This window comes from Ammospiza caudacuta, chromosome Z, assembly GCF_027887145.1.
Source record: "Ammospiza caudacuta isolate bAmmCau1 chromosome Z, bAmmCau1.pri, whole genome shotgun sequence".
NCBI classification, from domain to species: Eukaryota; Metazoa; Chordata; class Aves; order Passeriformes; family Passerellidae; genus Ammospiza; species Ammospiza caudacuta.
This window is the reverse complement of record NC_080632.1, coordinates 78026262-78041274: the sequence shown is the minus strand read 5'-3', so window position 1 is coordinate 78041274 and position 15013 is coordinate 78026262. Positions and strand designations below refer to the sequence as shown.

The window sequence follows — 15013 nt, the reverse complement described above, 5'->3', positions numbered from 1 at the left end:
GCGGCGGCGGAGGAGACGGTGGAGTGGCAGCTGATGCGGCGCTACGAGGGGGCAGCGCAGGGCCGCGGCGTGGCGGCGGACGGCTGGCGCGTCTGCCTGGCGCACAGCTTCGAGGAGCTGCGGCAGCCCTATGGCGCCGGGGACGTGCCGCTCCGCGATGTCCTGCGGCACGTCGGCCTCGGCTTGCGGTACGGCGGGGGATGGAGGGGGCCGGGAACGCAGCGGGACGAGGGAGGGCGTCCCGCGAGGGGACACGGCGTTGTGCTGGAGCCGCTCGGTGCCGCGGGGGCCTCGCCCCGGGCAGGCGCCGGAGATGTCCCGGTGTACGGAGAGGCAGAGTCCGGCGGATCACGGAAGGCCCCGGGCTGGCGGGAGCCGCCCTCCTCCTGCCCGGAGGCGCCGGCACTCTCCAGCCTTCCTGGCGCCGGCACCGGGGGCAATTGGTGCTGAAGGGGCAGCGCCCGGCGCTTGGGCTCCTCAGAACGGGGGGAGCTGGGAGGATTGGGGGCATCGTTTGGGAATGGGGACGCCTATTTCCCACCCCTGGGGCTCATCGCTGCCGCATCCTCCCCGGCACAGTCCCCAGTTCTGGCAGCTGGAGGTTAAACTGGGGCCAGCTGGGAGGGGTTTGGAACGCTGTGTGCCGTGGCAGGTTCGGGAGCGGGGCACCTCTCCGGGCTTTGCGTCGGGGTAAGCGGGAGGTAACGACGGGCAGCACGCCTGGAAAGCCAGAGTGTGGTTTTAGTCTTTAACGCCGGAGTCCGGGTGCTGGCAGTGTTTGTGCCCCCGCCAGGCTGAACGCGGGGACCTGCCACGGCATCGCTTATTTCCTTGTGCTGGATTTATGACTCCTGCCTCCATTTTCTGCTGGTGTCCTTAGAGGCTGCCACTTGCCAAGCTGGTTCCTGCAAAGCTGGATGAAAGGGCAGATTCTGGATTGCTTTGGGGTGCATAGCCTGCTGGTCTGACCTGAGATGCCCCGGTGCGAGCCTGGGCACCCAGGAAGGAGGGCATGGGTCATGCACCGGAGATAAATAAAGGCTGCTGGAAAAGCTGCTGCAGCAGGTTGGGATGAGCTGAGCATGTGGGAAAGCGTGAAGTTCTGGTGGGGTGAGCAGGGAGGAGAGGTGATCCTGGCCTTGTTCTCATTGAAGTCTGGAAGAGCCTTGTATCAGTCCTAGGAAAAAAGCAAGAAGCTTGAAGTCAAACTACTGCCTCTTCTATTCAAGTTTAGGAGGTAATTTGGTTGTTTTCTCAAAGTACTTTTGCCATGGCAAGAGCTTCCTCATGAGGAGATTGCATCCACAGAGCAGAGGAGACAACCTGCGTGGTTTTGATTTAAACCCCAAGGCCAATGTTGTTGGCTGAAAGGGCAGCCCATTCAGGAATGTGAGGATATATGGGAAGCTGCATGCTCCAAGCATCAGTGGGCATCTCAGCATCTGCCTGGCTGGGGCAGCCAGCTCAAGGAAACCTGGGTGCTGGTGCTGCAAGAGAAACCTGGAGTTCAGTTCTGTGTCATGGTACAGGGATCTGTGAAGCCCTGCAGATTGGCCTGCCCTTTCCTGAGTGACTCCTGTGCCAGGGATGTTCTCAAAACTTGTCATGGCTTGGTGCATCGAGTGCAAAGTCACCTGGTGCAGGTGCTTGTAGCCACTGGGAGCACCTTGGGGTCACTGCTTGGGCTCAGGAGGTCCAGAGGAGCTCAGCAGAGGAGCCACAACATCCTGGGTTGACATTGTTATGGTGAATTAAACATGATGAAGGGTGCCCTCTTCTGCAGCACCAGTGCTAGGTGCAGGTGATGTGCCTGGGGATGTGGACAGCCCTGATGCAGGATTTTTTTGTTAATCAGGGCTTGTCAGGGTAACTGTGGGGGACATGTGTGTCTGAAAAGAAAGGGCTGTGCAGAGGGCTCAGCTGGGGCTGGCGAGGCAGGAGAAGAGCTGCAGGTAGGTTTCCACAGAGGTGGCTCATGTGTCCTGAGAGGGGTCATGCCATGAATCCCGATCAGCTGGGTAATGTTCAGCTAGGTTTTAACTCCACTGCCAATTTGAAGGAGAAGAAATGCCCTCTAGCCCTGGCAGGGGTTTTGGTGCTACAGAACACAAAGTCTTTCTCCTTATTTTTCTTCAGCCGTGGCAGAGCTGTTAATAGCCAGCAACTGGGCATCGACCACTGGGCTTCTCCTCTTGGCTTGTGTGATTTTGGGAGAAGCTGGCAGGAGAAGAGTTTGCATATTGAGATGATAAAATGACTTTGGCAGTGGCAATAAATCCCAAAGCTTTTCTACTGTGTTCTCCTGTAAAAACTGCTTCCTGAAACCCATCTCCTGCCTCCTTTCCAAGAAGTCAGGATGCCCTCCTAGGCTGTGCTGCAGCCACTCTGCCTGGGCACCTTATTTCCTGTTGCCAGAAGCCTGCTGGGGAAGCAGCTGGGTTGGTTCCCTGATGCTGGGTTGAAAAAGAATAATAATCATTTCCTTGAGAGAGAGAGAGAGCACTGCCAAAACCTTGCCTTGGCGGGGTAAGGCTAGGACTGTCCTGTCTGGAGAAGAGCAGTTGCAGCAGATACAGCTGGAAGATAGTGGCAGGCCCTGGTTCAGGGCAGTCAAGCAGGACAGGCTGGTTCTCATCATGCCCTGAACCCCTGTAAGCAAAACATCCACAGACAGTCAAACACAAAGCTGCGTCTGTAGGAGTGGAAAGCAGGCTGCAGCTAGGTCCTGTGCGATTGCAGCCCAGAAAATCTCACCCTGAGAGGGATTTGGGGACCTTAGATACTGGTGAATAAAGGTGAATGCCCAATGAGCAGCCAAAAAATCAACTGTGGGTTGTTTCAGTTTGGGAAGGGTAGTAGAGGTGTCATGGGAGAGCCTCTCTCCCTTGCTCCTGGGTGTGCATGTCCCCAGGGAATTATTGCTCATTGCCCATCGCTTGTGCTCTGCATCCTGTGCAACTGGGGCAGGACAGGCTGTGTGCTCCTGGCTGGGCTGGTTTTCTGCTCAGCAATATGGAATGGGTGTCTGCAGGTAGCTCATGGACACTGCTCATGGTGGGGGCTCCTGTGTGTCCCCTGCCCACCTGGCACCCAGAGCCGCGGAGCTGCCAGCTGGGTCTTACCTGACTGCTTGCTGGGCAAGGTTCAGCAGCTTTTGGTCTGGCAGCTGGTTTCCACGTGCTAGTTGTGTCTGTACAGGAGGCTTAACTTGGGGCAGTTTATTAGCCAAAGCCAGTACTTTACAAGCATTGACTCGGAGCCCAGCCCTGCTCCTCTTGCCTGCAGTGGTGCTGGCACACCCAGCTGCAGGTGTGCCCCTGTTTGGGTGTCTTGATTCCCAGACCTTTGGGTGAGAAATTATCTGATGGGCAGTGCTAGTCTGTGCAGCTGGTGTGTGGATGGAGGCAAGTCCCAGGATCCTGCCAGCTGCAGACAGCAACCATCACCACTTCCAGGGCAGGGCTGCCCTGTGCCCTCTGCCCCTGATGAAGTGGTAATGTGTGGCAATGAGGAAGTGGAGGTAGAAGAGCAAGGCTCGTATCCCTGGGGCAATGTGTGTCTCCTCTGGGCTTGCACCTCTGCTTGCAGCCTTCCTTAGCAGGACACTGTACCAGGCATGGGGGTGGTGGTGGCCCTGGTGTGCATTCCCACTTCTCCATGAACATCTGGGAAAGCCTGTGCTACATGAGCTGGGAGTCCTGCTCTTGAGTTGCCCTTGCAGTCATTCCTGAGGTGTGTGAACTCTGCCCACTTGTGCTTGCTGAGTAATGTATGCTCCAGATGGGTGATAGAGCCTTATCACCCCTTGTGCCATGGGCATGGGGCACAGGTTCCCCTTGTACACCTCTAAAAGGAGGGAAAGCTCAACTTGTGCTCATCCTGCCCGGTGACAATGAAGGGATGGTGTTGCCTGCTCCTCACTTCTTCAATACTTCTCTTTCCCTTGCAGGTACTTCAGGTGGTGGGTGAAGAAGACCCGGATAGAGAAGAAAAAGGCCTTCATTGACCTCTTGTGTGCTGTTCCTCTGCAGCAGATCTATGGTCAGCCTCCATCCACTCTGGGCACTGGGGTGGACAGGGGTTCACATGCTGCTGTTAGGGTGCTAGATGGAATGAGTGAGTCAAGGAGCTTTTGCGATTTGGGCAATACTGAGTAGCTCTGCCCTGCAGAGATGCAGGGGGAGAGTTCTTGAGCCGGGTGCCACCTGGGGGAGGAATGGGGTTGCTAACTCTTGGTGTCTTTGCCAGGGTGCCCGCTGGGCGGGATCGGGGGAGGCACCATCACCCGTGGCTGGCGGGGAGAGTTCTGCCGCTGGCAGCTGAACCCTGGCCTTTACCACTATGAAACTGTCATTGCCAACCAGGTAGGTTGTGTGAGGGGAGTGGCAGTCACTGCAGCAGCCTGGGTGGTTGGGACATCTGCCATGGGGCTCCTCTCACCCCTGCATTGCTCCTCTCCTCCACAGTTCACAGTGTGCCTGCGGTGCAAGGGGCAGACCATTTACCAGCAGGTCTTGTCCGTGGAGAGACCCAGCAGCCTGCAGGGCTGGAACTGGGGCTATTGCGGCCACTATGCCTTTTACCATGCCCTGTACCCCCGTGCCTGGCTGGTCTACGAGCTGCCGGGGCAGCAGGTGGTGCTCACCTGCCGGCAGGTCTCGCCTGTCATCCCCCATGACTATAAGGTAAGGCAGGGACGGCATCCCCTAGGGCAGAGCTGCTTGTTAGCTCCTGCTTTCCGAGCATTTCCCCACTCCCGAGGGCTCGCTGCTTTCCCAGCATTTCCCCACTCCCAAGGGCAGAGCTCCTTGCTTGCTGCTTTCCCAGCGTTTCCCTGCTCCTGAGGGCAGAGCTCCTTGCTCGCCACTTTTCCAACACTTATCCACTCCTGAGGGCAGAGCTCCTTGCTCGCCGCTTTCCCAGCATTTCCCCACTGCCTCTCTCAGCAGCGCTGCGGGTGGGGGCAGCCCCGCAGCCATGCCAGAGCTCGGCACTGCAGCAAGGGATGGCTCAGCGCTGCCCGTGCCGGCTGCCAGCCCCAGGCGAGGGTGGCAGCTGTGCTGGGATACGTCTGACCTTCCTCTTACCCCAGCATTGCAGCAGCACGTGGGCCTGGATCAGCCTGCCCAGCAGGTGAGTGATGAGAGCCCGGCTGAGCCCTAAAGGCCTCTTTCTGTCCCTCTGCTGCCTGGCGTGCTGCTTGCCAGCCCAGGGCTGCTCCTCTTTGCAATTTTGTCTTGCCTGCCTCCCAAATTCCTCAGTTCCTGCTGCTGCTCCTCAGCTTGGCAAGAGACTCCAAGTCCCAGTTATCATTGCCGGTGCTCTTGCTGCCGCTGCATCCTGCGTGGTGTCCCCAGCAGGGGAAACGATGCTGGGGCAGCTGCTTGTGGAGCAGCAGCCCTGGAGGCAGCATTGTGCGTCTCTGCCAGGACTCCAGCTTGCCAGTGGGAGTGTTCATCTGGGAGGTGGAGAACGGCAGGGATGAGGACGTGGAGGTGTCCATCATGTTCAGCCTGCAGAACGGCCCGGGAGCGAAGGAGGCCGCGAGCGGCGGGCACTGGAACGAGCCCTTCACCTTCCACAAGGATGGCCAGCGGGTTGCTGGGGTCCTGCTGCACCACTGCCCACCTGTGAACCCCTTGACCCTGGCCATCTCTGCCCGGGAGAAGGTAAAGGGCTGGCCCTGCTGCTGGGGCTCCTGCTTGGGAGCTTGTGCAGCCCTGCTGCATGCAGGGGAGTTGCCTGCAGGCAGCTGGCAGAGGATGGCGGTGCAAGGGCTTGGGGTTGGCAGCATTCCTCAGTGCTTGCCTGATGCCAGGAGTGGGGACATGACTTCTCTGAGGGCACCCTCTTTGGGGATGGTGTCAGGAGAGTGGCTGAGGCAATGAGTTGAGAGTTGCTGTGCAGCCCATGAGAAGTGAGTGTCATGTCCTGCTGGTGGTACTGGGGAGGGGAGAGAATCAATGTTCTCCTCCAAAGGAGCAGCCCCTGATGATGCTCTTCCCTTGTTCAGGCTGGCACTGGAGTCACCCATGTGACGGCATTCAATCCCCTGGGATTGGGTAGAGAGGTGTGGCAGGACCTCCTGCAGGATGGCAGGCTGGATTCACCCCCTGGTGAGTGCATCCCTCCTCCATGGGACGGGTGCAGGGGGAGCAGGGCAAGTGGGTGGCCGTGCTGCTTGTGGGCACCCAAGCCAGGGCAGAGCTCTTTCCTCCAGCCTGCTTGGTTCTTCAAAATCTCCCCAGGATGCTGTGGCTTGTTCCCAAATTTAGGCTGTATCCAAACTTCCTATTGCTTGTCCTTGCTGTGGTTCTCCAAAAGCTGTTCATTCCACTTTGGAGCTGTTCTTGGGTATTGGTTACACGTGCCAGTATCTCATTATTCTCTGTATGGTTGCACACTGAATTGAGATTTCTGCTAGGAAGCCAGCGTGCTGCCCAGCCCCCTTCCCTTCATATCCTGTTTCCAGATAAATGAGCTGTGTCCTGTCAGAATTGTTACTGCCAGTGTTTAACAGTGCTTGGGGTTTAATGCTGCAGTCACTGTCTGTCCTCTTCCTACTGTAACAGTTCTCTGAACGTCTCTGTTATTCTTCTGATCATTCTGCATCCATCCTCAGGTCTCTGCTCACTCCCTTGGGAGGAGCCTTGAAGCAGGGTGGCATCCCCAGCCTTTGGTACTCACCTGCTATTGCCATAAAAGTGACCATTTCCCTAATGTCTGTCAGTTTTTAAACAAGGATGATGCCGACAAACTAGTGATGCTAGATCTTTGCAAAATTTCTTGAGGCTTAAATTATGTAACTGAATCGTTTACTATGTAATTTTTTCCAGAAAAATAAGCTTCCTGCCTAGATGCACTCAGAGCTCTCCAGGCTATTGGGATGTGGTTTTTCTTCATGCATGCCAGACATTTATCATAGTCAGGATCTGTGCTTATGTTGCTCTAATGAGTTTACCTTGTACACATGTCAGAACCAGCATATAATTATCCAGCCACCTAAGGGCTTTTCTTAAATACCAGGGTGGCTCAAACGCCCTTGGAAAAGCTGGAAACAATGACTGTCCCTAGAAAGTCACAGTGTCTCTGACTGCAGTGCAGATACAGAGTCATGGGATACTCTGTAGCTTCCATTCATGCCTGGTGGCTTTTCCTGCCTGTTCTGTTCCTGTTCTTGGATGACTGAATCCTTTTAACCACTCCTCCCATGGAAGGTTTTTTTCCCCTGCGGCAACATCATCCCTTAAAACCCTGGGCTGTACCTTCCGGGTTATACAGGAGCTTTGGTTTGCCCACTCTCATCTCCCTCAAGGTGTGTGTGAACTTCAGTTACCCTCCCTTTGGTCTTCCTTGGTTGCTTAAGAATATCTTAATTTTTCCTGGCAGGTAAAAGCAGGCCGACAGAGAAGGGTGAGGTGACAGCAGCAGCAGTGTGTGCCAGCTGTAGGGTGCCTGCCCATGGGCACAAGACGCTGGAGTTAGCCCTGGCTTGGGACATGCCCTGTGTTCACTTTGGCTCCAAGGAGAAGCTGCACCTCAGGTAGGTGGGTTCTCTCCACTGGTGTTTGGCTCATGCCCCCAGAGCCCTGTTTTCCCTCCTCCCTGACTTGTTGCTATGAGGGGACCTTTTGCCACCCACTCCTGGTGGCTGTGGCCCCGTCACCTCAGGGAGAGGACCCCGTGTCCAGCCCCGCTCCCAGTGCCCCTGCAGTAGCAGCTGAGTTCTGCTGTTCTCTGCAGTCCAGTGTCCCTCTGTGGTGTCCGTGGGGGTTTCCCAGGTGGAGCCCATGGGGTGCTGACCAAACCATCCCTTGGCAGGCGGTACACACGGTTTTTTGGTGGCAACGGTGATGCTGCTCCTGCCCTGTCCCACTACGCCCTGACACACTATGAGGACTGGGAGAGGAAGATCGAAGCATGGCAGAATCCCATCCTGGAGGACAGGTAGGGCAGATGGGAGCACCTTCCCTGTGGCCTCCTGGGCTGGGCTGCCACAGGAGCATCACCACCTTGGCCTCCGAGGCTGAGCTTCCCTCTTTCCCACAGCCAGCTGCCTTCCTGGTACAAGTCAGCCCTGTTCAATGAGCTCTACTTCCTGACGGATGGAGGGACCGTCTGGATGGAGGTGCCCCCTGATTGCCGTGCAAAGGAGCTGCAGGGGCCGGCGGGGGCGGGGCTGTCCCACCTCCTCCCTGTCCTGCGGGAGTACGGAAGGTTTGCTTATTTGGAAGGTAACTCACAAGGATGTGAGGCATTCTCCAGCCTCAAGCCCTCCCATTACTGTAGCCATGTGTTTTGAACCTGCCATGGGGATGTTTTTCACACTCCAGTGGGTAGGGGGCAGTGCTATTCCCAGGGAAAGCCCTTGCAGCCCTGAAGGAAATGGCATGGAGTGTTCCCCACATGCCTGGTGCTCTGTGTAGAGAATGAAACCCTCTTGGAATGGGAGCCCCTGCCTGTGCTGGGAAAGATGCCCCTGTCCAGGGGCCTGTGGAGGGAGGAGCTTTGCCCCTTGTCCCCTGCCCATGGCAGACTCCTTTCCCTCACCACCTGCCCTGTCCTGCCAGGCCAGGAATACCGGATGTACAACACCTACGATGTCCATTTCTACGCCTCCTTCGCTCTCATCATGCTGTGGCCCAAGCTGCAGATCAGCCTGCAGTATGACATTGGTGAGTGTCCCCAGAGCCCTGCCTTGCTGCCTGCTCAGGCCTTCACCTGGGGAAGAGACAGAGCCTTGGGGACAGCTGCAGCTGCTGCTGCTGCTGCAGAGATGTGTGCCTTGGAGCCAGCATCCCCCTGCAGCCGCTCTGCTGTGCCCAGCACTTGCAGCCCTGGACTGTTGCTGCCCCAGCAGCTCTGTGCCCAGCACTGCGGGTGCCTTCTTGCCATGCTGGGGGTGCCCAGCTGGTTCTGCCTTCCCTGGGGGAGCCCCTGGTCTTCCCAGCTCTGTCCTTGCCCCTTGCAGAGCAGACATGGAGCTGTTTGCAGACTCCCGGTGCTCTGGCTGTTTGGTGGCTGCTTGGTGGTGGCCTGAGTAGGGGTGTGGAGCACAGCTCTTTACTGGGCTCTGGTAGGGCTGAGCCCACTGGGTGCCCTTCCCAGCCTTCCCTTTATGGGGTAGTGGCAGTTGCGTTTCTCTGCTGAGTGGGGGATGGAGAGCAGCCTGTCCCCTCAGCCCTTTGCAGAGGGCTGTGATCTTGGAGCTCCAAAGGGCAGCCTGGCGTGCTGGGGCTGGCAGCTCTGCGTGTGCTTATGCTTGGACCTTTCTGCAGCCATTTCTGCTGCCCTTCTTACTTGTCGTGCTTTGTGTCCTCTGCAGCTGTCACTGTGGTGAACGAGGATGTCCAGCCCCGGCAGTACCTGATGTGTGGTCAGACAGCCCAGGTGAAAATGAAGAATGTGGTGCCACATGACATTGGAGACCCAGGTGAGGGGTCTGTTGGGCCTGTGGGGGAGCAGAGGGGGTGCCAAGCTGTCAGAAATGGGTATGGTGCATGAAATACACTGTTTTTTGTGGTCAAGCATTGGAACTGGCTGCCTGGGAAGTTGTGGTGCCACCATCTGTGGTGTATTTAAAAGTGTAGGTATGGCACTTAGGGATGTGGTTCAGTGGTGGACTTAGCAGTGCTGAGAGGTCTTTTCCAACTTAAATGATTGTGTGATTCTATATTTTCTGGGAATGGAAAGCTGGATAGTGTGGGGTGGTGATGAAGACCATGCTGCATGGATCTTTTACAATGGAGATGGAGGGAAGTAGCAGGAAGGCTGTTCTCGCTAGAGATGGCACAGGGTACAACAAATTATTTCAGTGCTGTTTGACCACAGCACCTTTGGGTCCTTGCTCCTGTGTTGGAGGAGGGATGTTTGTTGCTTGCTGTCCTGCTGCATCTGGTCTGTCCTGGCTTAGGTGATGAGCCGTGGCAGCGTGTCAATGCCTACCTGATGCACGACACTGCTGACTGGAAGGACCTCAACCTCAAGTTTGTGCTGCAGGTGTACCGTGACTACTACCTGACCCATGACTCCCTGTACCTGCGGGACATGTGGCCAGTGTGCCAGGTACTGGGATGTCAGACCATGGGCCATCGCCATTCCCCACTTCCCACTTCAGGAGCCAAGCCACTTCCTGAGAGGATGGATGCTCCCGAGCAGAGCATGAGGAGCTTCCAGGATGTGAGGACTGCGTGACCATGTCCTGCCTCTCCCACAGGCTGTGATGGAGTCGGAGCTGAAGTTTGACACTGATAACGACGGGCTCATTGAAAACGGAGGCTTTGCTGACCAGACATACGACGCATGGGTGGTGCACGGAGCCAGGTGAGTAAGAGAGGCAGGTGGGGGTTGGAGAAGGGGGCTGTGGGGAAGGGACATAGCTCAGAGCTGGACCCTTGTATCCCATTTGTCACTGAACCCTTGAGGTGTCCCACATTGCTGATGCTCCTCTTGTTTGCCTCTGGCAGTGCCTACTGCGGCGGACTGTGGCTGGCTGCCGTCTGCATGATGTGCAAGATCGCAGAGGTGCTTGGGGATACTGAGATCCAGCAGAAATACCTGGGCATCCTGAACAAGGGCAAGGAGGCGTTTGAGAGACTGCTCTGGAATGGTGGGTGCTCAGCAGTGGGGAACCACACTCAGCTGGCCATCCGTGTGTCCCTTGGAAGGGAGTGACTCCTCCTTGGATCATGGAGCCTTGTGGGGAATGGGGGAAGGAAGGGGCAATACTGTCCCTGCAAGCTGGGGGGAAGGAAGGGAGATGCTGCCCCTCCAAATGGAGGGGAAGGAGCAAGTGTCTAGGAAGGGATAGGTGTGGGAAAGGGAGAAGAGTCTTGTGGGGAAAGCAGCTGTGCTCCTGCCACACAGGGAGGTGTGTAGGGACAGCTCACATGAGCCAGTTTCTTAATCTATTGTTTTTAAACTGTTTCCTGCCTTTTCTAGGAAAATACTACAACTATGATAGCAGTGGAAGTGACACGTCCATCAGCATCATGTCAGACCAGTGTGCTGGGCAGTGGTTTCTCGGAGCTTGTGGTCTCGACCAAGGCGAGTTTGAAGTAAGAGAAGAGGCTGCCTGGTGTGGTTGTAACAAGATGGGAGCTGTGGCATGAGGGAAGCAGCAGCAGGGCTGGCACATGTTGGGGGTTACACTTTAGGGCTAGTGTGGCAGGCACCTGCCTGCTCTCACTCTGCACACCATAGTGGAGGCTGTTGTATGGGTACAGTGGAATCCATCTCAGACCAGAACCCTCTCACGGAGAGGCCATGCAAGCAGGGATGTGTAACTGCAGCTAGCTTTGGCCCCAGTGGGGTTTGCTGTGGGCAGGGTCCTATTTGTTTAAAAATGGTAGAAAAAAGTGTATGAAATGTTCCATGTTATTTGCTGCCCTAAAAAGTCCAAAATTAATATCAGAGGGAACTATGGCTTATTCCAAGTCCTGAAGGTTGTTGCTCTTCATTTGCAAGAGGAGAATTGGCTGCAGCCTCCTTATGTCTGCTGGGATGCTCAGAGCAGCCACTGGTGCTGCAACACCCAAAAGAGAGAGGGGCAGCACAGAACCACTGGGTTATTTATACCCTGTGGGCTCTTGTCACAGCAAAGCTTTCTGCTGGCCATGAGGCCAAGGCCTCAGCTGAGTGAAGGGAAGAGTGGCTTTGTCTTTGGGAGGGTGACAAACCGCTTCACTGTGTGTTGGTAATTCAGAGGGGAGCTTCAGGTGACTTTGGCTGCTCATTCCCCCTCCTTTGTTTAATCCAGTGTGGTGCTGGGGCTGTGCCTGGGGCTCCAGGCAGGGTCTGGCCCAGCCCTCCTGCAGTAAATCCCTCCTGCAGCTCCTTTTGAGGAGGAAACAGTAAATGTGGTGCAGTCCAGAATGTGGCCTGCCTTTCCCCGGCCTCAGCCTTGTGCTGCTGAAGGTGGCACTTGTCCTTTCTCTCTGGTGAGCTCTGAGCTGACTGCAGGTGGGACTGATGAATTGCTCTCCTCTGTTACCTTGCCATTTCATGGATTTTTTCCATGTATTTTGCTCCATTGCCTGGCTGGCATTACTCCTGTCTGTGAGCTCATTGATGTGGCCTTGGTGGGTGCACAAGTCAGCAGTGAACAAGTCAGAAATGAGATGTAAGAACCGCCTGTGATCCAGTCCTGAAGAGAGAGTGCCCAAAAGGTTCTGCGAGAGAAGGGCACTCCAGCCCTTCACTGATTCCCACAGCATTCCCTTGGCTCATCTCCAGAGCCACACTGGGGAAAAATCTCTGCAGGGATGCTTGGTTTGAGCATAGAGAGGAGAGATTGCTGCTTTTGCTTTGGACTGCCCAGCCTTCCCTGGCAAGGTCCTGCCTGGTGTCATCCCAGCCTCTGCTTCCCCTGGTTCTGGTGTCACCAGACTGGCAGTAAGTGTCAGGCATGTCCCTAGGCTGTGCTGATGAGCCCCATGGCTCTTGTCTCTCTTGCAAGTGACAGCAATAAAGCAGATGTGGTTGGCCAGGCCCCTAGAGCAAACCCACAAGCAATGGGGAAGGGGCTTGGCCAGTGATTGTGGGTGAGAAGCTCTTTCTGGAGATCAGCTCATTAGATGAACTGTCAATGTCCTCTTGAGCAATGTGGAATGTGGTTCAGCATATCTCTGTAAAGTATTTTGGGGGCTTTTTAAACCTTTCAGGGAAAGAGACGTTTCACTCCTCCTGTCATTGTTTGAGGTGGGCATTTGTGTCTGTTGACCCAGCGGGCTGTGTTGCCCTTTTCCTCACGGGAATTTCAATCCCGCTCCAGCCCCAGCCTGAGGGGTCCACATGAGCACCAAGCCCGTCTCTGTCCGCCCAGGTTTTCCCCAAGAGCCACATCCTCAGCGCGCTCAAGACCATCTTTGAGAAGAACGTGCTGGGCTTCGCGGGCGGCACCATGGGCGCCGTGAACGGCATGAGGCCCGACGGCGTGCCCGACACCTCCAGCGTGCAGTCCAACGAGGTCTGGGTCGGCGTGGTCTACTCCCTGGCTGCCACCATGATCCAGGAGGTGAGGAGGGAGGATGCTGCTGCTGCTGCTGCTGCTGTGCTCACCAGGGTGTGCTCTGTGGGCGTGCTGATGGTGCTGTTCCCTCTCGTGCAGGGCATGGTGGAGGAAGGCTTCCGTACGGCGGAGGGCTGCTACCGGACGGTGTGGGAGCGGCTGGGCATGGCTTTCCAGACGCCGGAGGCCTACCGGGAGAAGAAGGTGTACCGCTCGCTGGCCTACATGCGGCCCCTCAGCATCTGGAGCATGCAGCTGGCCCTGGAGCGCCGCGCTGGCCGGGCACAGCTCGCCCAGGGCCACAGCCACCCTTGAGCCTCGTGGCACTGGGCAGGACACCAGGGGCTGGGAGGTGCAGATGGCAGGCAGGGACGCTCCCCTCCCTCTCTGTGCTAGTACTCACATTGCTGTTTTCCTTCCCTACCTCCACTATGTGCCCTTGACCTCAGAGGGCTTCCAGCTGCTGGTGCTGAGCACAAGGGGGGACCAGAGTTGTGGGGGATGTCTCCTCAGAGCATGGTGGCTTAAGGAGTTGCTGCTGGAGCCTGTGCCTCCCCTTCCCCATCACTCAGGGCTCTGAGAGTGTGCAGGCTGCCCAGCCATCCCAAACTGCAGCTGGTACCTTGCCCAGAGGCACAGGAGACCTCTCTCCTGCAGGCATTGGGCTGGGTGAGGTGGGCAGCTGTGCTGCCGGGAAAGAAGAGGGTGTGGGTGAATTTGTGTGTGAGGATATTGGAGTGGTGCACTCAGGCACACGGATGCTGTAGTTGTCCTGGGGTGACACTGCACATTCTGACGGGCTCTGCCCCAGCAGGGCCTGTGGCAGATACAATCCCCAGGGGAGACCCGGCTCCCTGGACAGTGACAATCTGAGCCCAAGAAGCAGGTCCTGGTCTGGTACCATGGCCCCCTCCCTGCTGGCGCCGGGGGCAGGCAGTGGAGCACATGAAAGGGGATAAATCACTTCAGTTCTTAATAAATCTGTCCAGCTGTCTACTCTCGTTCTTCTTCGGTGTCTTCTTTGGCCCAGGACCAAAGTGGAAGAGGGAGCTCTTGCAATTCCCTTTGTCTTCTGGACTAGGCTGGAGGGCGAGGGGGCAGGGAGGGGACAATCCCAGTGGTGTCTGGCTCTTGTGGAGTTTTGCTGAAGGGAGCAGGCATGTGCCTCTTTACCCACTTCTCCACATGTAATAGCAGCAGTTAAGACCAGGAGCTTCTTGCTTGGCTCCTGGCTCTGCCCTGCCTTGCCAGCAGCGGAGGAGAGAGCATTCCTCCTGAGAAAGCCTCTGTGGGCACCAGCTGAGCCACAGGGCTGCAGGCTCTCGACTACACTGAGTCCCTTTGGTGCAGGGCTGGGCACCTTGCCTCCTTCTCCTTCTTTCTCTGCCACTGCAGCATTTGAAGGCTGTGCATTCCTGGTGTGGGATGGATAGAAAGGAGGGAGCTCCTGTTGTGTCCACAGAAACACAGATCTGGACAGAGAGGCACTCTAGCCCTAGGACAGAGAGAGTGACACTTCAGTCCCATTTCTGTATCAGGATGCTGTGCCTGCAGTGGGGGTGTAATAACTTGAACAATTCCGTATTTGCAAATATTTGCAATTCCCTATTTGCAAATATTTGCAATTCCCTATTTGCAGGGGTGAATGGAGAAAGGGGTGTCATGGTGCTTTTAGTATTGAACAATGCTGAAATGAGTCTGACTCATCAGTCCCTGAAGTTCAACATCCTAAATTGTGATGTGAAGGTCTGATAGAACTGGAAAAGAACCAAGAAAGGAAACCAGCAAGTGCTACTACTGATAATGTATCTAAAGCTGCTGAACTGTCACAGCTGACATCCTGCTGATAGCCAAGTCACATTCTACTGTAAAAGCTTGCCCCCAATTTCTAAGGTCAAGGTCTTCTAAAACCCTCCTTCCCAGAGTGTGTATGGAGATTCCTCCCTTGCATGGGGATACCCCCTTCTTGAGGCTGAACCAGAGAGATTTGCCCACAATTACTGG

General features: G+C 56.2%; 1 protein-coding gene across 1 annotated transcript; it reads left to right on the top strand.

The window, feature by feature from the left end:
- The first annotated feature begins 9 nt into the window (after positions 1-9).
- GBA2 (glucosylceramidase beta 2) lies at positions 10-14396 on the top strand. Its single transcript, XM_058823872.1, has 17 exons — positions 10-188; positions 3950-4041; positions 4249-4364; positions 4467-4685; positions 5430-5669; positions 6014-6116; positions 7390-7543; positions 7822-7947; positions 8050-8234; positions 8571-8675; positions 9326-9433; positions 9914-10065; positions 10217-10323; positions 10467-10609; positions 10942-11057; positions 12824-13015; positions 13109-14396. Exons 1-17 carry the CDS (start codon positions 34-36, stop codon positions 13322-13324), a joined length of 2529 nt encoding a protein of 842 aa, XP_058679855.1. The 5' UTR covers positions 10-33; the 3' UTR covers positions 13325-14396.
- Positions 14397-15013: the final 617 nt, after the last annotated feature.